We start from the raw sequence: 21,557 nt of genomic DNA on the forward strand, positions 1-21,557 counted from the left end.
GGTTACTAATGTCTTGTTCTTAATTTTTGGGATTCCTCACATAAATGCTAGGAGACAGACTTACAGATGTGCTGAGCCCTTGTAGCTCTAGCAAAAAATGAGCGGGGAGAGTGCTTCAAACAAACCCCCTAATCCAGTCTTTCTGTCTACGCAGAAAAAGCAGATCCAATGTGTAGAACAGTGGGCACCCAAATTCATTGTAATCCTTTGTTCTTGGCCTTTTCATCAATGAAATGGGGACAATACCTTCCTCTAACATCATAAGAATGCCATGTTAACATGATTAATATAAGGTACCAAGCTCTAATAGTGTAAAGTACTCAGAGATTGTACTAATGAGTACACATGAAATGACTATTTCTACATTCAGCATAGTTTGAAAAGTATGTGGTTAATAAAAGTAACACACTTTATCCACAAGACCTCAACCAGCAATCCTAGTTTCTTTTATTCTTTGGATAGTCCATATTTTAATATGTTCAGAAGTCAAAAGATCAATAGTTCTGAACATAATCTTAACCTCCTGGTACTTAAAGCTCTAGCACAAGTGAATGCTGAAATTAGATATGAGGTAAGGGAAAGATTTTCCCATGCTTACTAAGTATGAGCCACTGAAGTGCGGATTTGTTTCCCAGGCTAAAATATGGTATCTTTCTCCAGCACAAAATTCATTTAGCAACTAAAAGAAGACCCGTGACCTTCTGTGTGTATGTTGACATATACTTATGGATGGTTATCATGTCTAACTCACAAGTCTCACCATTACAGTCACCTCATTTATGTGTCATACAAGACTGTGGCTAAGGCTGTTAAAAAAGGTACAAGTGTCTCGAGGTTACATTACCTGGAGAGGGACATAATAATAGTCTATTTGATTAATCTATAAATCGTGGAAAATAAAGAGAGAGAGAAATCTAATAAGTAAACTCATCCATTCCTTCAGCCCATAAAATATGGCTACCTATGGCATTAAATGCTGTCCATAGCTCTGTCCAGTCCAGTTTTAAAGGGGACTTCCATGCCCTTCCTTAAAAGACTATTCCACTGTCTACGAGATAAGAGTGTTAGGAAGTTTTCCCGACCTTCATCCCATGCTTTTTTCTCTGCCTAATTTCGTGTCATTACTTTGAATTTTGGCTGTGAAAACTGGAAGTGTTTCAAGGTAGGAAAGATTTAAGTGTCTCACATAAATGCGAGACTTTACAAGTGTTTGAAAAGTAAGTATGGAAGGGGAAGTGTCTCACATCATGGCTTTCAGTGGTGAGGTATGATAAGTGTTGGCAAGATAAAAAGAGAACTTGTAGAGTGCAGTAAGCAAATCTGCTTCCAAGGTGGCCAAACTAACTGGAAGGTATTTTTCTCTTGCAGAAGATGAAGCCCATAGTCCAAAGGAGACGATCTACACCTTCTGCCATTACTAAAGCTCTCAGCAAGTCAAAGTACCATTCCAGGTAAAGGAAATACCTTTCTGACTCCTTTTTCACTTTTCTGCCTATACAGGCTGGAAAGAAACTGCTTTTAAAATTCATTTAACAGTGTCAAGGGCAATTGGTTTGTGGACAGATCTGGAAGATTTTCTTTTTTACTGCAACATACTTTAAAAATGCAGTGCAGAGGATGTAAAGTGACAGACAATGACATGAGCTGCAAATGAGACAAACTTCCTGTGCCATTCTAGCTGGGCAGTCAATGTGTGTTTAGCTGACAGATTCATGGCTGTTTAGTCTGCCGTCTAACCCGCAGCAAGCAGCAGTATGAGAAGGTGAACAGAGGTGCCCTAAGAAATGAAACAGCTGATGTCTCAGGAAGTGAGACCAGTACATGAGGGCCTCCTCTGTTCAACAGTGCATTGCCGTGGGTGAGAAGCACAATTGCAAATTGTCAGAAAACGGACTTCGGTGCAGAGAGGCTGCATATGGGCCTGCCTGTGTTCTGCAAATGTCCACTGATTTGGGAGAGAGCACAGTCATCCCCGTCCCCTTAGTCCTGACTGCAGTGAGGGGCTGCAGTTTGGATTAATGGGGAAGGGACCATAAACAGTCCCCAACTGAGCAGGTGTGGAAGGAGCTGCTCCAGGGAGAAGAAGGCTGCACAAGCCACAAGTCTTTTCAGGAGAACAGGCAGCCCTGGGGACACATCCTGGCCCTGCAACCAGGGGGACTCTCCACTGGGGGACTCTCCACAGGAGACCTCTGTCCTCTGCTCTGCCTGTTGGACTGCCTGTGGGAAGGTCTGGCTTTGAGATTTGGCTCTGTTTCAGACACAAATTCACTTGGGAGTGTGAAGAGGCTGGGAGCTGCTTTAGGGAACAAGGGCAGTGCTGGGAAGTCTCTACGAGAACTGTGTGTGTGGCATCATCTCTGGTCATTTGGTGAGAGAGGATCCATCCTTCCTCTAGGAGAATCATGTCCCCTGTCAGAAGACAGCAGCTTCTACTTGCTACTAGCTTGGGTGGACAGGTTAAGTGACAACCTTGACATGAAAAACTCCCTCTCTTGCCAGCAGCTCCAGTGTTGTCCTGATGGTTTGCCCATTAAGGTATAAAGCACCAGGAGTGTCAGCAGATAGAGCTAGGTACAAACATGCCAGACTTGCAAATCTTCCCCTGAAATATCAAGTGCTAGCTATGAATTGAGCTCCTTCATCCTTACATGGGAGCTGAACCCTAGTCAATGTCATGCTCTCTTCCTCCTGCAGCACCATGTAACTACTAGACATAGCTAAGGGGACACCGTGCTCCTTTCTGCCTTGCGCTGATAATGATCTTATAAATAACACTTCCTGAGGTATTAGTCTAGTTTGATCTTTTTTTCTTTGTAAGAAAAAGTTGATAAAGCTGAACTGCTTTACATTTTGATGCTGACCAGCCCTCCTGAAGAATACACCTTTTATGTTACGCCATAGGTAATTGATGCATAGTACATCCTGCTTTTCTGAAACAACCATCTGAGGTCAATCTTGCGGAATCATTTAAAATAAAGGTCAGGAGTGATTTTCATTTGGTCATCTCCTGACCAAATTATGTGGCTTCTTTGCCATTCCTCCCTCCTTTAAGTTGCACTAAGGGAAAAAAAAAAAAAAAGAGAGCGAGGGAAACAAATTCTTGACTTTATTTGGCTGAAGAATATCCTTGTGAGGGAGGGAAACTTTAAACATTTCTCATGATGGATTGCTGTGGAAGGAGCTGGTACAATGCCATCTTTGCTTAGGCCACCAGAATATCGGTGAGATTTTTTTTGCTATCCTGCTGTTATGTTTACAAAGCTGTGTAACTCCTCCAGCTTTAGGAAGTCCACTGCTGAGCTTGTGTGATGATGTGGCTCCCACTGCTCAGTTAATGCACATGGAAAGCTTTTAATAGCAAGTTTAAAGGTGATTTAGCTTCTCACTTGCAATGGCAACAGATGTATAAGCCAAGACTTCACTTGTTGGTGACTGTGGTGAGGAGGGAAGAATGTAGTTTTTCTGTAACTGGGGAATGATTTTCAAAAGCAGTTAATAGCTAGCTTTAATCTCACTCCCTTGAAATCAAAGAGGCCTCATTATGAGATTGGTGGAAATTGAGTTAGACTAATGATGTCAAAAGTAGTACCCCTAAATTTCATGTGTTTTCTGATTTGCCTGTATAGAGACTGCCCTCCAACTAGAGAAGTATTGCAGAGGGGTGGAGGGATGGCAAGTATCTGTTTTACATGCACCCTTGCCTGCAGGCAAGATGCACATTTTTGTCTGTGTAGAGACAGGAGGATCTCTGTTACTTTCGATCTACATAAATATAGGGCCATTTCTCAGAGGTTAGCTAGTTCAGTCGGGATCAGGTACACAAACAAGGTCTTTGAACAAGACTCAGCCAAGAACTATTGCTTGTTAGTTCAGCACAATCCTACCTGCAGGGTGAGGGTAGACCCAGGAAATGGTGGTGTGGGACCTGTTGTATGGTCAGCACTGCTGATGACAGGCTGTTGCAAAATAGTCACCAGTGTTCAGTCACAAAACCTTATGAGAAAAGCTGCTGACAGTCATACAATTATTGTCCTCTTCCAGGGAAACTACCCTGTCCTCTTCCCATTCAGACAATGGGCTGCCAAGTTGGATGTTCAGCAGCCCAGGCTCCACTTTCATCCTGGATGAGCGAGTACAGCTAACTGTGGGCTTACAGACCCAGGAGAGACATTTGATCTTGTTCAGTGACATGCTGATCATCGCCAAGTCCAAGTAAGGCATTTGCACTCAACTCATTCTCCCCAGTACGTGCTGTTGAAGCTAGACCCTGAGCTATCTGTGTAATGGGCATCAAAACAACTCTTCTTTACAAATGTGGATCTAAAATGCGGCATCTCCCCTTTCCACCTAAAGAAATTCTTCTTGGTATTAATGTTTCACTACATTTTTCTGAAGGAAAAGGTAGCTTTTGCCCTATTCCTCATGGGATTCTTGGAGAAATCCCATGAGGGCAAGAGACAGTAAGTACAGAAAACTGATTCTTGGTCTCACTGTTTCTGCCACAGTTTCATGTAACACATGGTTACAACAATAATTAGCCCAAATCATTACCTGCCTGTGATTCTAGTGAAACACATTGCCCTAAGCCACAAGTGGAGCCGCCAACACCAAAATCCGCTTGCAAAACTCTCCTGCAGTGCCTCCACATGCCCAGACATTTAGTTTTGGAGGACTGTTAGTGTTGCTGCATCTGCAGGACGACGGTGGCACGAACAAACGTTGGAGGCATAGTTGTTAGAATATGGCTTAAGAAATTCGTAATTTGAATTGCAGGTCTTCTGCCAGCCTGAAGCTGAAAAAGCAGGTACATCTGAGTGAAGTGTGGACCAGCACCTGTCTCAGCGAAGTGACAGAGAAAAAGATGAGTCCTGAGAATTCATTTGTCATCGGCTGGCCTATCATCAACTATGTTGTCACCTTCAGGTATCACATCAGACATCAGACCTCTCTCCAACCAGGCAGCTGCCCAAGTCTTCCATGTGTCAAGAGAAATGATGACTGAGGATGCAGGACCCTGAACTCTACCACAGCCCTTCTCCCCATTGAGTGCATGACTCATATTAGGCAGTGTGGTAAAAATTTAGATCTTGGGAGACAGTCATATTTTAAAAGTATCTGCAGGCTAGTCCCTGAGAGACTTTTAAACTAGAGGACCATGCCTTGCAAGTGGTGTTGTAACAAGGGCTGGCCCTGCTGCAGAACGTGCTGGAACATCACATCCAAATCAGCCATAGCAAACTGGCTTGTGCCATCATGTAACCTACATACATGTTGTTTCAGCACCTGTCAGCAGACATTTCATAGAATCATTGAACAGCTTGGGTTGGAAGAGACCTTAAAGAGCATCTAGTTCTGACTCCCCTGCCATGGGCAGGGACACCACCTACTAGATCAGGTTGCCAAGGGTCTTGAACACATCCAGCCTAGTCTTGAACACCTCCAGGGGTGGGGCATCCACTACTTTTCTGGGCATTTCTGTAGGAGATTAATCCTAGTTTGGGAATTTTTCACTACAAAGGATGGTTTAGTTACATTAATGAAAATGCCAGATGGCTTTGTGCAGGGATTAAATGCCTTTATCCACCACTAATGTGGCATGGGCAGCTCCTGGGTAAACCTTGCTCCTGGAGTCATCATCCAGGATGTCTTGTGCCCACAACAACAGCCTGTAAAGATGACAAGGACTGTCAAGATAGGTCTGCACAAGCAGCACAGTCCAGACCTGTTTAGTCCTTGCTAACCCAAACGTCAGAAATGCAGGGGAGTGTGAAGCAGGCTAGAGAGAAGCAAGATCATGTCCAAATGCCATCTGAAAGGCTATTCAAGTGCTGCTCCTGAGCTCATAAAGCTCACCAAAAAGAGTGTGACTTTTTTTTTTTTGCTTGAGCTCAGTCTAGCCTGGCCAAATTGAATCTAGAGCTGGTATATCCACAAGGAGCTCAGGTCGCTGCTAGCTCAGGCATCTCTGCTTCACAGTCGGTTGTGAAACTGGGAGGCCATCAATCTTCAAGGGTCATTCTGACCTTAGGGGTTCTGCTGACTTGGCTAGAAAGGGCTGATCTAGCCTGATGCTTTTCCTTTTGTGGGGCAGCTGTCCTTGTGGGAAAAGAAATGGGAACCGTACCCTACTTTCACACTTGCTGCCTCATAATTTCCAAGGGTCAGGATGGTCTCTTCTGGGTGATGGATTCCTGGCCTTAGGACTCATGCTCTGACATGCAAGCAGCCATTTGTGTCTTAGTCCAAACTCAAAAACAGTTGCTATTCCTTCATGTCACTGAGACCTGGGTAACCCATGTTGGCAGCAGAAGCTTCTAAGAACAGCAGACATTGGAAAGGAAATAATAGTAGAAAGAAAATTGTAATTAAAGGTCACCTCAAAAATAATAAAGGCCCACAAAATGAGTTAACTCCAGAACCACAGGAAGATATTTGTTCCTTATCTGAACATATGCCAGCCTGGGCGGGAAATGTAGTCTAGTTTGTTCTTGGGATTTTTTTGTCATGGTTATTATTGTTCGTTGAAATAGGACAGAAGTAGGAAAGGACTGTGCTTTTGTTCCAGGGCTTTGCAGGAAGGAACTTTGACTTACAGCTATATATAAATGAAACTGGGTAAAGTTTCCAAAGGCTGTTACCCACTCAGCACTTGTTTGATGATCTGCCTCCCTTTTTATCTTCAGCTCAGCTGACGTGAAGGAACGATGGCTGTCTGCATTACTATGGTAAGTGACTCTCCTTTTATCCTTCTTTGGGGTGGTTCCTCTACAATACTCAGAGGAAATTTGTCATGCTTGATATCAAATTGCCCTCTGATTTTCAGCACAGAGAGTGTCTAGCTACTGTTTGAAAAATCTACCTTTGAAGCCTGATTGTAGAATCCATTGGTGAAAGCAAACGTAGTGTTTACAGTCCAGAAAAGATGAACTCCACTAGAAGATATTATTATTGGAGCATCTTTATTCCTTTGGTGCTGGAGGTTGGCTTTGCTAATCACTGTGGAAATGTCATACCTGGTATTGATTCTTCAGATGTTTTTTGATTTGATTTAAAGTTTGTATTTCATGGCATCTGGAGGCTCCAGTTGTTTCTTTTTAATGTTATGTTTCTATATGTCATTTCCACTAACATTCAGGCAGAAGTGTTTGTATAGATAGAGAGAGGGGAAAAGGTTATCTCCTGATTCTTGGAGAACAATAATGATCCAAAGAATGATGGAAGGTGTTAAGCCAGGCACGTCTATCTGCATTAGCATTGCCATGTGGGGTTTTCCTAGCCTGGGGCCTCAAAGAAAGATTAATAAGTTAGCAAGAGCACATGACCACTCTGTAAACATTGCATGTTATTATTACTGTTGTAGTTACTCTGTATTTGTTGCAGTGCCAAGGAGCAGGTCTCTTGCATCTCTTGGATCCAAACTTTAGGGTCCTTCTTGAGTTTGCTTAGGAAATTGTATTCTCCCCTCTCTTTCCTTTGACTTTCAGGCATATCAGTGAGATAAAACAGAATGAATATCTGAAGAATCTAACCCTTCAAATCTTTGTGCTGGATGCTGATAACTGTTCATCTGTAAGTAAAACTACAGCAGCTGTTGCTGCTACAGCTATCCTTGTTTAAAATTCGAGTCCCACCTGAAAAGGTTTTAGAGGGTGCATATCTATGCAGCTGCACACTTCCTGCTGGAAGCCCACTCAGAGGGTTTTGGGTTGGGAAATCATGAGGTATCCAGACCCTTATCAAAGAATAGTAAAGTCTTAAAATTATTCTTGGCTTCTGGCTTCTGTACTCTTTTCCTTTTGCTTTACTTCATAATTGGCAATGTTTTGTGGTAGAGTGCCCAGTAATTCCTATTTTCAGTGCAGTAAGTGAAGATACTGATCCTGAAAGAATCACTGGCTTAGTCTCCTGAACTATTTTACTAGAATATGTCCTGGTCTCTTCATATTTATAGCACTCATTTCTAGGCTTCACACCAAGCTTGGTGGGTCACCTTTACCTTTTAGCAAGTCGTCTCTCAGAGAGGGACCCCAGGCCTTCTTGATTTATTAGCTTTATCCCATGTTCACCCTTTGAACTAACAATGGCACTATTGTCAGTCAAATACCAATGTGATCAAATACAGTATCTGAACACCACCCAGTTCCTTTGTTTTCTACAGGATGAAGCCTTTGTATGCTAATAAACCAATGATGGAAGTAGCTGACAATAGTTTTCACAATGTATAACCCTCACCTATAACAGTGATTCCATTGTAGTTCAAATTAACACAACTGTTCTAAACATCAACATTTAGTAAAGACAGACAATAGACAGATGAGTGATATTTTTTTGCCAGATTTTCAAGCTACAAGAAACTGCAACCAATCTTCATGCCTTCTTAATGGCTTCCTACATTTCCTCTTTTCCTTTCTAGACCACTGCAGTCAATGTGTCCAATGTGGAAACTGCAGAGAGTGTGATGAGGAAGACGCTTCTACAGATTGGACTTCCTGTAAGTGACTGTTGCATAGATTTGCCAGATCTTAGCTAGGGGCAACATCTAGGTTTTGGGACAGTGCAGATACGGAGAAGTCTACATTTGCTGTAGTTAACCATCAAGACATTGATACTCTCTGGACTAGAAGGTGAAGAAATCAGTTTGTGTGGATGCAAAAATTTAGAAAGACACACATGCTTATGTTCCTACATTAAATTCAAACTTTGTAAGGTGATCCAGCATTAGGCTTGAGTCTAGCTTATCAAAAAATTATTAATATAGCCATGAAATAGTGAACAAATCAGTGATGTTATCAGATGAGTCTTTCCGATTGCAATGGTCCAGCAATTACAGTGTTTGGTAGCTTTTACAGTGTCCAGTAATATAATACCAAGGAAAGGTGTGGAACACATTGCTGAAATAGTCCTGGGAAGTCTCATTCTCTTTCTGTAAAAAGGAAATCACTTCTATTGTGTCATATGCTTATGTGTAATTCTGTGGAAAGGTGTCTGGGCATACTCCATAGCATTGCAGTCTTAAGAGAGACATTAATATTTCTCGTCTTTCTTCAGCTTGCAGAACGTGTGATGCCAATACATCATACAAGTATGGCAGTGCTGTGGCATGCTAGGGGATGGGGAAGTAGGGAATAGCTGGGACAGCAAGAACCCAAATAGGCCAATCTGTAATCTGACCTGGAAGCAACACCTAAATGCATTGGACTGTTGAGGCTGAAAATGGTACTGCACTCTGCGTTCTCCATATACAGTGTGGGACACCAGCATTCCTGAAAAAGCATGTCGACTTGGCTGGTAGTGCTTCTCTGGTTGTGTCAAGGGATTTCTTCACTCAGAGCCTACTGGGTGGGTGGTCAGGAAACCATTATGTGGTTTTACAACCTCATGCTGCTCAGTCTATTCTTCTTCTGAACCTTTTCCCTTCCACTCTCTATCAGACAGAGTGACCCAGAGCACCCATCCCTCCCATCCCTGTGTCCTGCAGTTAGCTATACATGTCTGCTGCTTCTGGGCCTGTTCAGCCATTATCTCTGTCTGTTGTTTTCTGAGTAGAATGCAACCCCTTGGACCCTCATCCTGGTCCGCTTCACCTGATATTTTTCTCTTTTCTGTTCTTCAACCACCAGGGCAGGACGAATGACCATCATCTCTGGGTGATCTCAGGAAAAGATGAGCCTGCTTACCCTCTCATTGGTAAGAGCTCTCCCATTTTCTCTTAATTCTAGCACCACAGAAGTAAGTGAAAAATGACACTGGTTTATGTAGCAGAGAAATATCTCAAACAGTGCATTCTTCACATAAAAAGGCAATTGTAGGGGGACCGTATCAAGCTGATGTAGAATGTCACTTGGCTCTTATGGTGTCAGGATACACATTTAATGAAGGTATGTTGACATCTTTGAATATCTTCACACTTACGTCCCTTTTTCAAGCAAATCTGTGCATTTCTGGATCTGAAATCATGACACTTCTCAGTAGACAAACCAAATTTACAGGAGATTTTTAAGCTGGATGAAGAATCTCTTTCCTTTCGGTGCTTGTGATGCAAGGGGCTGTAGGCAGGACATAGAAGAAAGCTTGCTCCTATCCCTCTGGCTGCTGGTATGAGCTTTCAGGTCTGTTTGCTTGGTGACTGGTCATTCTGTCCAGCACTTCTTGGAAGGCTTCTGCTCCTTACAGACAGTGCCTGTGGTCTGGGGCAGCCTCTGTCTGCCTTCACTACCTGTGATAGAGATATCCACTGATGTCCATCCAAACATCATCAGGAGCATCTCCGGACACCTTCTCAGCATTTTGTATTGAGGCCCTATGAGAAGTAAAAAAAGTCATTGCAGTTAGGCCACTCAGCAGAAGCATGGTAGGTCCAGGGGAAAGCAGTTGAGCAGCTTTCTCCTGGACGTAACAGAAGAATGCAGAATTTTTAGGTGGATCCACTGGTGACTTGTATGCTTTTTATGAAGAAGATAAGATGTTTATCTAACTTTTGTGGTACTTATTTATCTTTCATTGCATTGCAGTTCACAAATAATGAAACTGTTTTATATGGAAGATCTTTATATGGAAGATCAAAGCCAATTTGTTTCATAAGGCTCCTTATAGTTGTCCTCTGAATCTCCACTTTAACCCAATACTGATCTGATCTCACACAAAGACATGGGACACCCAAGGCAATGCCCTTTGCAGGCTGTTTATTTGAAAAGTTTCCGTTTTAACATTTTGTGTTTTGTTTATAGCAACTCCCAAAGCTTGAGGGAAAGGAGGTGTATATTTAGAGGGTTTTGAAGACAGTCACAGTGGAGGAGAGTGATGGAAATCTGTAGCAGATGATACCAGAAAACAATAAATATTTTAAAATAAAACTCTGAATTTTGATTATTCAGTACTCAGCATCGATCACTGAAGCTGGAGTTTTCCAATAATTGTAATAATAATAATAACAATAATAATAATTTCCATTTGTGAACTGTTGGCAAAAACAAGACACCAAAGTGTAAGGTTAAATGCAAAATTAAAATAAGGCAGAATATTTAATTTGGCAAAGGATGCAAAACATGTCTCTGTTTTTCCTGTTGTAATACATAATAAATTCTATTATTATGTTTGTATTCAATGATATAACCATATTTAGGTATCGGCCATTAAGATAAATTAAGAATCAATCCCAATTTGAACTTTTCCTGAAATTCAGAACACTTTAGTTAATTTTCCTGGGAAAGGTGGTGGTGTTTTAGGATCATTTTCTTTAAATACCTTCTTGAGAGTTTGCAGTTCTGTCAGGGACCGAAAGAGCAGGAGGGTCCTGTTCTCTTGTCCTTACTGCTAGGTGAGAGCAAGGTAGTACTGACAGTACTCATAGACAGCCCGAACTTGCACTAAGCAGCTCACTATTTAGATCTAACCAGAGAGGGAAGCAAAGATATACTGTGATTTACCCAACATGTAAACCAAAGCTGTTGGATGCATTTAAACTGCTCCTTGTTTCTCTGAAGGATGTGTCAGTGGTTCAGCCATTGCTCACAGTGTTGTCCTAGAGCATACTGCTTAGTTACACCAAACAAGTAATCTCTGCATTAATGCTGCATTATATTTTCAGAGATAACTCAATAAATATATCCCCAGGCTGTCCAAAGAAGTTTATGCCTGTTAGTTTATTCAGGAGATCTTGCTCTGAAGACCACATAGTCATATTAAAACTATTATTCTGGTGTTCATTAGACTGCATGTTTGTTTATTTGTGGGTGCTTAAAGATGTTTTCCAACTCCTCATGCCACATGCTTATTTTTTGTATCTGTCCAGTACATACTAGACTGTCATAGGGAGCTGACTGCAGCACAGAGCAATGCGTACAGTATTTTGTTAGTGTAATGGGGTTCATAAGTCTATTACTATTACTGAACCATAATGTTCTGAAGAGCTGCTAATGAAGAGTGACTGGCCAGGTTTAACTTGATGAACTTATTTGTAAAGCAATGATCATACATGCACAGAGGCACCCTAGCCTCTTTAGTCCTCAGGTGGAGGTTTTGAGCAACATTGCTTAAAGGCCCGGCTGCAATGAGAGCCATTGGATGTGGCTGCTTCCTCTTGCCCAGGTTTAGATCTGTTTTCACGTAAGTCTGCATCTTTACTTGCTCTTTACACACCTCTTTGTTCCACAGGGCACGAGCATCCTTTCAGCATCGCGTTGTACTCTCTCCGAGATTCTGTTGACCAGCAACAAGGAACCAACAATAACACCCTGCTGGCTGATGGGTCAGAAACCTCCTTCCTTGAGCAGCTTCCAAAAGAAAAACAATGTCAGTTTGTCCTGAAACCCAGGCTCCAAGTTCCATTGCAGCTGAAGAGAGGTAGGAGCTGCAGAAGTGCCTCACAACCAGACAGATTTTTCTGTTTCAGTGGCGGTACCAAATTCTTCCAAGCATTGTACATGTATCCCAGAGTCACTCCCATACCTTACTGCATGCATAGAGGATGGGATTGCAGAGGGGCTAAATTTGTTGGTGCAAATGTTCAGAATTAGCTTTCAGTTCCTGAGTAGCTTTCAACTGCATTCAAACATTGCATAGATGGTAAGGTTCCCTAAAGAACAGTGAATGAATAAGAGTTTTGATGATGGTTGAGAGATGAACAAGTGTTTTCACTGCGGTGGTTTCTACCTGACTATCACCCTTAAAGGTGTATTTATTATCGATGAGATGGTAGAAAGTTCTTGCTTTGCCGGGAACTCTTGACTCCCCTGCAGGTCAGTCACTGGCCAGTAGGAAGGACGATCACATGTATAATGAAGGTCTGTTTCCTTTTAGAGTCACTGCAGAAACACACCAAGAGGAAGAAGTCCTTGATTGACTGGGCCCTGCGCCGTAGCACCAGCACACCCACAGACAGCCCTCCTTCACAGTCGCCTACCACCCCACGGAAGCTCTTTGGCCTGTCTCTATCCTCTGTCTGTCCTGATGGGATCCTTCCCAAGCCAATCATGGTAAAGAGCAGCCTAGGCTGTTCATTCTGACATAAATGTGATGCGTTCGGTCAAGAATTTAAAGAAGACAACCAGCATTTGCCTGTGGTGTCAGTGGACTACATACATCTACATCGTCTAAATCTCATTCACTGCAAGAGTCCACTGGACTCTTGCTTGCCACAGGATAGGAGCACCCATGTGAACTGTACGTGCAACTAAGGTGACAGGCTCTTGTCCCTGTTTAAGTCATGACAAACCTCTCCTGCGTCTATCCTCTTCCCAGTGCTGACTAGGTCTTACACTAATTGTATGTGAGGGATAACATACACAAACAACAGGATAAAGTATTAGGTTCTTATGTATAACTGAGCTTTCTCTTAGGATATGCTGCTCCTGCTGTACCATGAAGGTCCCTCCACTAGGGGCATTTTCAGACGCTCTGCCAATGCCAAGACTTGCAAGGAATTGAAAGAGAAGCTGAACTCTGGAGATGATGTCCAGGTGGACGGAGAGTCAGTCTTTGTGGCTGCAGCTGTCATCACGGTATGTTGGGCCAAGTAACTCACCTGTCTGAGCTAATCATGCCTTCCTTCTTTTAGTAAGAAAGCAACGTGAGTCTTTATGGGGAGGGATGATTCAAAGCAGGGCAGGGCAGGGGGGTTGCACAAACCATTTCTAGCGAGGCACATTCTCAGCTGACAGCTTTGTCCTCTATGTGCACAAAGGTATCTGTCTGACCCAGTGGTGGTTGCTTTAACGTGCAGGTATGTGCAGTGGCCCTCAGGCCAGTGTTTCATTTTGCACCTCCCTTGTACAAAACAGCCTTCACCAGCAGTTCTAGTAACATCTACCTCCAAAATAACCATGGCTTCTACGCAGGAATTATTTCACAGTGTCAAATACCATGACAGTGCCTGAACTCAGCAATTCAGATGCTGGACGCAGCAGTCCATGAAGCCTTGTGGTGACAGCAGTGTAATTGTTTTTTTGTCCTTTTTGGACACGTGGAAGAGCGTGGAGGGAGATGTGGGAGAACTAGTGCCATTTGACTGCAGCCACTCTGTATTCCCCACAGAGAGGCCGTGCAAAGGAGATGGCTTGTACAATCTAGGCTCTGAGCCTTCACCCTCTAATCAGACAGCAAGCAAGAGGAAAACTGCTGCCAAGTCCAAGCAGAGGCATTGTAGTTAATGGGGGATAAAGCTTGTAATAAGACAACAACTTTTGATAAGAAAAAGCCTATCTTTTGCATTGTCAATTAAATGTGGTCAGAACAATTCAGACAATTCAGTGCCAGAAACATTCTTACCTCTTGTTCCAGTTGGCCTAATATAAAAAGCCGTTGACTGGGAGGATATTCAGGCATTTTACAATGCAAAATGTATGTTAAGTTGTTACAAAGTCCTCTCATAAAAACGGCAATCCTTATTGATTAAAAATATTTCAGACAGACTATGCATAGCCTTAGATACCAGTCCTTGGCCTACTGTAGCAGAGATCAACCCTGTTCTGGAAGAGGGGCAGGCATGAGCATGTTCTTCTGCCATAAACTATAAACACAGTTCTGCAGTGCTGCAGATGAAGAGCTTGGTGGAAGTGGGGAGGGAAGGAGAAATGTATTTGTGTCGCATCTCATTTTATCTTCTTAATATGAATAAACACTAACTATATGCATCATGAAACCAAAACAAGGAATTCAAAACTGACCAGACTGCTCTGCATATATATATTTAATTCAGGATTTTCTCCGAAATATACCTGACAGTGTTCTATCCTCAGACATGCACGGACTGTGGATGGAAGCTGTGGATACAGAAAATCGGGCACATAAAATTGAAGCTATCAAAAGGTTTGTAAAAACCTTTGTAAAAGCTTTGTAAAAGCTTCTTTTGGTGGGAGAAGGGGAAATGTAGGGCCCTAATCATAGACTTCATCTTCTGGGAGACTTCTGTTGCTGCTCCAGGCCACAGTAGAGCTGTTGCTGGTTGCCAGTGTCACTGGTCAAAACCTTTCACTGGTCTTTTGTTAACATTTCTGACACAGAAAAAGAAAATTCTTTTCTGATGACCAATTCAAATTACCAGAACCAGCAAACTGAAAAACCACAGTAGTTCAGTCACCGGAAGTACATCAAATATTAGTGGAATTAGATCTTTAACAATGGTAACTTTTTTTCTATGAGCACAAAATAAAGATAATCATATTGGCAGTTAGAAGATATAGCCCTACCAGGATGGTGACTGGAACCTTGAAGACAGCTCTACTGCCTTGAAACTGCTGCCCCAAGCAAGAAAAGTGTATTAGGAGCAAGCGGGATAAGCAGTATATTGAATCTCTTCTTGTTAGTGGCTTTTGAACCTTGCTGTTTGACCTGGATCTCCTTCTTGCATTGTCTCTATAGCATAGGACACAGGCAATGGCATTGTCTCATGCGCTTCTGGCATGGAGCTGTATGCAACTCCTTTGGGTGGTCTTTATTTTGTTAAGACACTGTGGACTTCTACCCACAAGTTCTGGGTGTAAGTCCCTTGCTCTGCCCCTAAGGCTTTGTGAACAGAATGGTTGGGCAATATGAATGTAAAACTGTGGCTCTCACATACTTTGAAGAGGGAAGTGTCTTACTTTATTATCAGATGAGAATGTCTCAGACTGGTTACAAAAGAGCAGAAGGGGACAAAAGCTTTGGGAAGCAACCTCCAATATTTGAAGACCAGATTTTTACAGTCTGTTACATTTGCTGTTTTTCTGTTATCACTCCCTTAACAGCCTAGTCAATCAGCTCCCAGACGCCAACCTCATCTTACTCAGACACCTCTTTGGAGTTCTTCATCAGATTGAGCAGAATTCTGGTGTGAATCAGATGAATGCCTTTAACCTGGCTCTTTGTATAGCACCCAATATGCTGTGGCTACCTAGTCCCACTGGGCCTGAGGAGGAGAGCAGGTCTACAAAGAAGGTAATTTTTCATAGGTTTGGCCTCATGATTGTCTTTCCATTTTACCGCTTTCTATGGGCACTGTATTTTGTAGACTAAATGGAGGCATAGTTATCAGGGATATTGTAAGCTGAGTGGCATCTGAGCTTCATCCTTTCCCCTGTGCAGTCATGCCCAAGCTAGTGGGTCAGTTTAGCTACTCAGGTTATGTAGGATGGAAAGGGAAGCCATGGTTGCTTTACCAGATAAAGTACTTTCTGGACAAGCATGTTCAAGAAAGATGGGGCAGCTGAAGTTAGACACTGCCAGTTCAGCTGGTCTCACAGAGACAAAGTGAGCAATAAACATGATAGAGTATCAGAGGGGAGGAATGCTTGCTTGTGTTTTGTGAGGTGTTACCAATAGTAAGGAAAATCATAGAATGTTCTGTATCTGGCTCACTTCACCAACGCACACAGTTCATATTCCTGCCCCAGGTGTAGTTAATAAATAAGTATTGCTGCATCCTTAACAGCTTTTTGAGCAAAAGATTCTGTAGGAAATTGCATCTTTGTCAAAGAAAAAAGAACTTTTGGGGACTTATTTGATTTGCTATATATTCATGAAACTGACTGTAAATTCATGTCTTTGCCAGGTAGCTATGTTAGTGCAGTTTCTGATTGAAAACTCAGCAGAGATTTTTGGAGGTGACATTGCTTCCTTGTTTCAAAGATCAGATAAAAAGAAGTCCAGAAACTCTGAGGAATCTCTGGGTAAGTTTGTGGTACTGTATCTTCAAGAAAAGGTTAAAATCTTTTAATAGATAAACTCTTCATGCAGAAGAGTTTGTTTCTCCTTCACTGCCAAAGAAAAGCACTGAAAAACAACAGGTTTGGATTTTCTCTTGCCCTGTAAGACATAGGCAAAAAGCAAGGGGAAAACAGAGGGCTGAGGTGTGACACCTCAAACGTGTCCCTGAACGATTGTCTTTCTCTGTGGCTGCTGTTCAACCTATTCCAGCCATTCCAGATTAAAGCACTATCACGGGAATTTAGTGTAGCCTTAGCAATGCCATGGTCCAGCAATCTTCCAGATTAGTTCTGTAGAGCTAAACCAAAAGGTTGAATGGAAAAAAGATCCAGTTGTTAACAATCCTGGGTTGTCAACCCAGAATTTTTGGTATTGTTCCCAGTACTGTTCTAGTCCCTGGGAAAATAATAGATCATCTTTGCTTTCCTGTCGGCAAAATGCAGATGATAATATTTTCCCCTGCCTTGATTGTAAGGTGCTGTATGGAGTTGGGAGACATAGGCAGCAGATTAATTTGTGTTCTCTGCCCTAGGCATAGGCTTGGCTCAGAATGATGATTCCTCCGATGAGCTGGAATTTTCTGCTTGTGACCCAGAAAGACCAAAGCATTGCCTGGTACCTGAAACAGATGCCATTTTTGAACAATCTAGCAGCTTGTTACTCGATGAGGAGCAAGAAGACTGGGACTTGTTCAGTGAGATCACAGCCTGCTACCAAAGCAAAGCCCAGAATAACACCAGTGCGGATAGCTATGACCTCCTAGAAGAGGAGGGCTCCTTCTGCTCCATTGGCTCAATACACTCACTCAGCCCAGCCAGGGACCGGTGCTCGTCAGAGCCCAGTGTCTGCCTTAGCTCCCAGCTTCCTGCTCAGAGCCATGAGCCTGTGGCTCGCCAGTCTAGCTGTGATGCGACCATCATGCACAGCCATACAGACTACATCCACAGGCTCAAGCAACTACAGGTGGAGAGCCAGAAGTTGATTGACGAAGGCCTAAGCCCTGGGGGTAATAAGGTCAGGCAGAATTTGTGGCAGTCACCTCAGACCAGCTCTAGGGTGAAGAAATCCAGCCTGTCCAACAGGTCCAGCTTCTCTAGTCTGTCCTCCACCACCACGTCCCCATCTGCCTCCTCACTTAGCTCCTTAGACAGTGCTTTCTCCTACTGCTCAGAGTCATCAGCTGTTAGTCCTACAGATGTCTCCTCCCTGCCATTCATGTTTGGCACGTCTGCCAGACTTCATGCTGTGTCTCCCAAGATTGCCAAGAGGTCCCCAAAAGAGTGGCACAAGTCTTTCACCTCTCCTATGCCCTTACATCTGTGTGAACTGGACAGTTTCCATGAGTATGAACCCAAGGCTGTAGACAGCAGCCATTTCGGGGGGGAGAGGAAAAGTTCTGCATCTGTCAGCAGAGCTGCAGTGGGAAGCCCACTTACCAACACTGACTGGGAAAAGGAGGAGAGACAGCTGAGTTGTGCAGGGGGCTCTGGTCCAGTGCTCAGAAGCCAGGATTGTGCCAAAGAGCTAGAACAAAATCCCGAGCCCTCAACTGGCACCCCAACCAGTGAGAAATTCCCACCGATCAGCCAACAGCAGTACAGGGAGAAGGCGGTGAAGCACATTGAAATCAAAAGCGTTGATGACTGCCCTCCAAGTCAGGAAAGCCTGAAGCGCACCAAGATAACTTTTTACATGGCCCCAAATAAAGAAAGCTGTCGGGGGTTTCCAGTGGAAGAGGAAGAGGAGTGTTCCAAGGCAAACACCAGCAGCAGCGACTCACCCAGTAGCAGCAATGAGCAAAGCCTGTCTAAGAGCTTGCAGACTGTGAGAGTCCATATCCCCCAGACAGTTTTCTATGGGCAGAATACCCCCCTTGTCCTCCAGTCCACCTCCAGGCGACACCACCATGAACCAACAAGCCTGTCCTTACAGGCAGAGCACAAAGAGAGTCCCCGAAGTGCCTCCACTCCCAGTGAGCTGGAGAGCAAGCCAGTGGAAGTGGTGCAGGCACCAGCCCAGAGTAAGGGCTTCAACACATTCAGCCACACCATCCGTATCATCCTCCCTGCCTCCATTCGAAACACTGTCAGGGAATATTTCAAACACGATGAAACCAAGACCTGTCCCATGGCTGAGGCAGAAGCAGTGGAAAATGAACTTCTTCGGAGCAGGATGGAGTGGCTCAGGAGCCAGCCACTGGCAGAGGTGACCACGGAGGAGTGTGATGCAGTTGCATTTGCAGAAGAGATGTTTGTCTAGAGAGAAGGCTGTGGGAGAACTGAATATTTTTTGTGTATATGCAGCAGAAAATATTCTGTAAGATATGATCAAGGTGTGAAGAATCTAGTGGGCTGCACTGGCAATAAGTGTAAAGTTACTCTAATGTGTATGTAATATAATGTTGGGGTTTACAGTTCATTTTGATTGGGCTGGGGGGGAGGGCATCTTGTTTTTCCTTTACATGCTTTTTATACTTCAGAGACTTCACCGACTAGGTGTCAATTGGTCTGAATGCCACCAGACTCCATCCCTGAATTAGCTGATGTACAGAGTCTGATCCATGTCTTTTTAAAGCAGGAAAGGGAAACTCTGCTTTGTTTTCTCCAGTCACCAATGTGTGTGGATGACTGGAGAATCAGGACAGCAAATACTCCATCAGCATTAGTTTAAAGAATTTAAGCTTGCACAAAATTCTCTACTATTTGCTGTTCATTGTTACATGAACAGTTAGTGCTGTTCATTCATCCAAAAGAAGACCCTTCACCCCTATCCCACAAAACACTGCTTCCTCTCTCTGCTCATCTTCCTTTTGTCCCCCCGCGGTAACAATTTGCGTTCATTATTGCTTGAGGCAGAAACACCAGATGGAGCCTAAAGCCCAGCTTTCACTGACAAGGCACGTATAATGTTTAACCCCAAGATGTTTTTGTTTTTGTTTTTTTCCAAGTTTATATTGATTCTCCCTTGTCATACCTCCTCCAAAGCTAGCATTTGACAGAGCCACAGTTACTATAAAGGGCACTAGTTCTGTCACTTCAGAAGGGCTATGAATATTTGTCTTCTATGGTATTCTCTGGGAGCAGATGGTCATTTCAGTCTCAGTAAAAGGTGACATTTTTCTGTGAATGATGGTGACATTTCAGACAGCCCTTTCCAATGGCAGTATGAATGGGAATCCTAATCAAATCCCTAGTCATTCTGAGGAGGACTCAAGCAGTATTTGGCTTCAGCATGAAGTTAAGGAGCTGTGGAAGTAGTCAGGAATGTTGTTAAGTGGATGCTGCAGCAAAGCCCCATCTAGCCAGAAAGCCGACAGACACTGTATAGGCTGACTGTCCAGGCTTTGACAGCATTGATGCTGTGTTAGAGTAGTAATGAGATCCCACTCATCAAAGTGCATAGCCCAGTGCAGTCCAGCAGAATTAAATATGGAAAAGTGACAGGCAGGGATGTGTTAAGAAGCCCGTTGTACCACTAAAGCAATGCAGCCAGTAAACTCCTGGAGCATCCCCATGATTCTACTCAAGACAATGCTCAGAATGGCTTTTGCTGTGATGCGACTTAGAGGATTTTGATGCTGCTAGCTGCACCCTAAAAAGAAGCTAAGAGCACCACATTAGCTTGACTGGCATTAAGAAAATGATGGGAAAAGTCTCAAAGGTTAAAATGTTCAGAATGTTTCATTTGAAAGTTACGTGAGAGTTTTCTACAGTGGTTTCTCTCAGAGAGAGACAGCCCTTTTACTCAGTTACTAGTGAATGGGTGAAGGACAAGAGAAATACATGAATCTTAGTGATCAAATGGCTATCCTTGTGCAGTAAGTGCCCCGTGCAGGTTGCCAAGTGTATGCCATAGCCATGCCTGGGATTGCTTGGCATCAGCTGTGGTTCAGCCCTTGCACAGAGGGGAAATCACCTTTGTAAAATGATCCAGTAAGTATCTTCCAGATGTCAGTGACAGTCAGTGCCTGTGAGCTGGCCCAGCACTCGAAGTTCACACACCATTCCTGTAGGGATGGAGGGAGCCCCAAGTCCACTTTACAAGGTGTATAGAAAATGATTTGTCATGTTCAGAGTGTTTAACTCTCAGATGTGGCATTCTCTGTCCCAGCTCACGTTGGTGGCCCTTATATGATGAATGGTATATATAATTGTAGTACAAACCACCTGCCATCATTTTCCGCACACACAAACACTACAGAGGCATTCAGTTTTTTTTCCAGAGCTACGGTTGTAACTATTTCAATAAAAAGAGACACAGTTTGCTTGTGATGTGGCAATTGCCTTTTGTTCCCTCTTTGCTCCTACTTTCCCTCTCTTCTGTGCTTGGGTGGGCGTGCTCGCAACCATGCCATGAACCAAACCATGCCATGATACATGCACGTGCGTCCCACTCGAGCTGTGAGACTGGGTCTTGCTCACAAGGAACCCAGCATCAAGGAGAATGCAGGGGATAACATTACTGCTGTTTTAACAAAGTAGCCCACAGAAGACTGTGGTTAAAGTACATGTTGGTCTTTTTCAGGGAGGTTTAAATGGATGTGAATACTTCCAGGTCAGGGGGGGCACATTGAGCCTGACACTGACTACAGCACAGTGTCTGCAGCACTCTGCCCTGATAGGCCAAGCAAGTCCAGCTCATTTACCTTGAGGAGACAATGAGTCATGCACTTTAGCCTCTTTTCATTTCTGTTTGGCATGTATAATTTGTTCCCTTATCCCTCAGGCTGACCGAAACTGATGGAAGTGCCCACGGGCAACTACAGTTGTTTATTTTAACTGTCTTAATTCCATTTGTGATATCCCAATAGAGTCAGGAAAGCCAGGTCTCCAGAGACAAATTCAGAAAGGATTCTACCCTCATCCTTTGCAGAT

At 43.4% G+C, this 21,557-nt stretch overlaps 1 protein-coding gene across 2 annotated transcripts in view; it reads left to right on the forward strand.

Annotated features, from left to right (window-relative positions):
* LOC106045561 (rho GTPase-activating protein 20-like) overlaps positions 1-20,947 on the forward strand; it is a 38,969-nt gene extending 18,022 nt beyond the window's left edge. The window contains exons 2-15 of one of the 2 annotated variants that reach the window (XM_067005311.1): positions 1,369-1,451; positions 4,045-4,215; positions 4,777-4,926; positions 6,687-6,728; positions 7,488-7,572; positions 8,417-8,494; positions 9,624-9,690; positions 12,157-12,345; positions 12,802-12,977; positions 13,341-13,502; positions 14,699-14,808; positions 15,726-15,915; positions 16,529-16,646; positions 17,216-20,947. In XM_067005311.1, coding sequence (XP_066861412.1) covers positions 1,372-1,451; positions 4,045-4,215; positions 4,777-4,926; positions 6,687-6,728; positions 7,488-7,572; positions 8,417-8,494; positions 9,624-9,690; positions 12,157-12,345; positions 12,802-12,977; positions 13,341-13,502; positions 14,699-14,808; positions 15,726-15,915; positions 16,529-16,646; positions 17,216-18,942 — 3,345 coding nt within the window. In that variant the 5' untranslated portion in view covers positions 1,369-1,371 and the 3' untranslated portion in view covers positions 18,943-20,947. Of the gene's footprint in view, positions 1-1,368; positions 1,452-4,044; positions 4,216-4,776; positions 4,927-6,568; positions 6,729-7,487; positions 7,573-8,416; positions 8,495-9,623; positions 9,691-12,156; positions 12,346-12,801; positions 12,978-13,340; positions 13,503-14,698; positions 14,809-15,725; positions 15,916-16,528; positions 16,647-17,215 lie in introns of those variants that run through there. The other variant, XM_048075693.2, reaches the window with a different exon arrangement.
* The last annotated feature ends 610 nt before the right edge of the window (positions 20,948-21,557 follow it).

The sequence above is a fragment of the Anser cygnoides genome, chromosome 13 (genome assembly GCF_040182565.1).
Source record: "Anser cygnoides isolate HZ-2024a breed goose chromosome 13, Taihu_goose_T2T_genome, whole genome shotgun sequence".
Classification (NCBI taxonomy): Eukaryota; Metazoa; Chordata; class Aves; order Anseriformes; family Anatidae; genus Anser; species Anser cygnoides.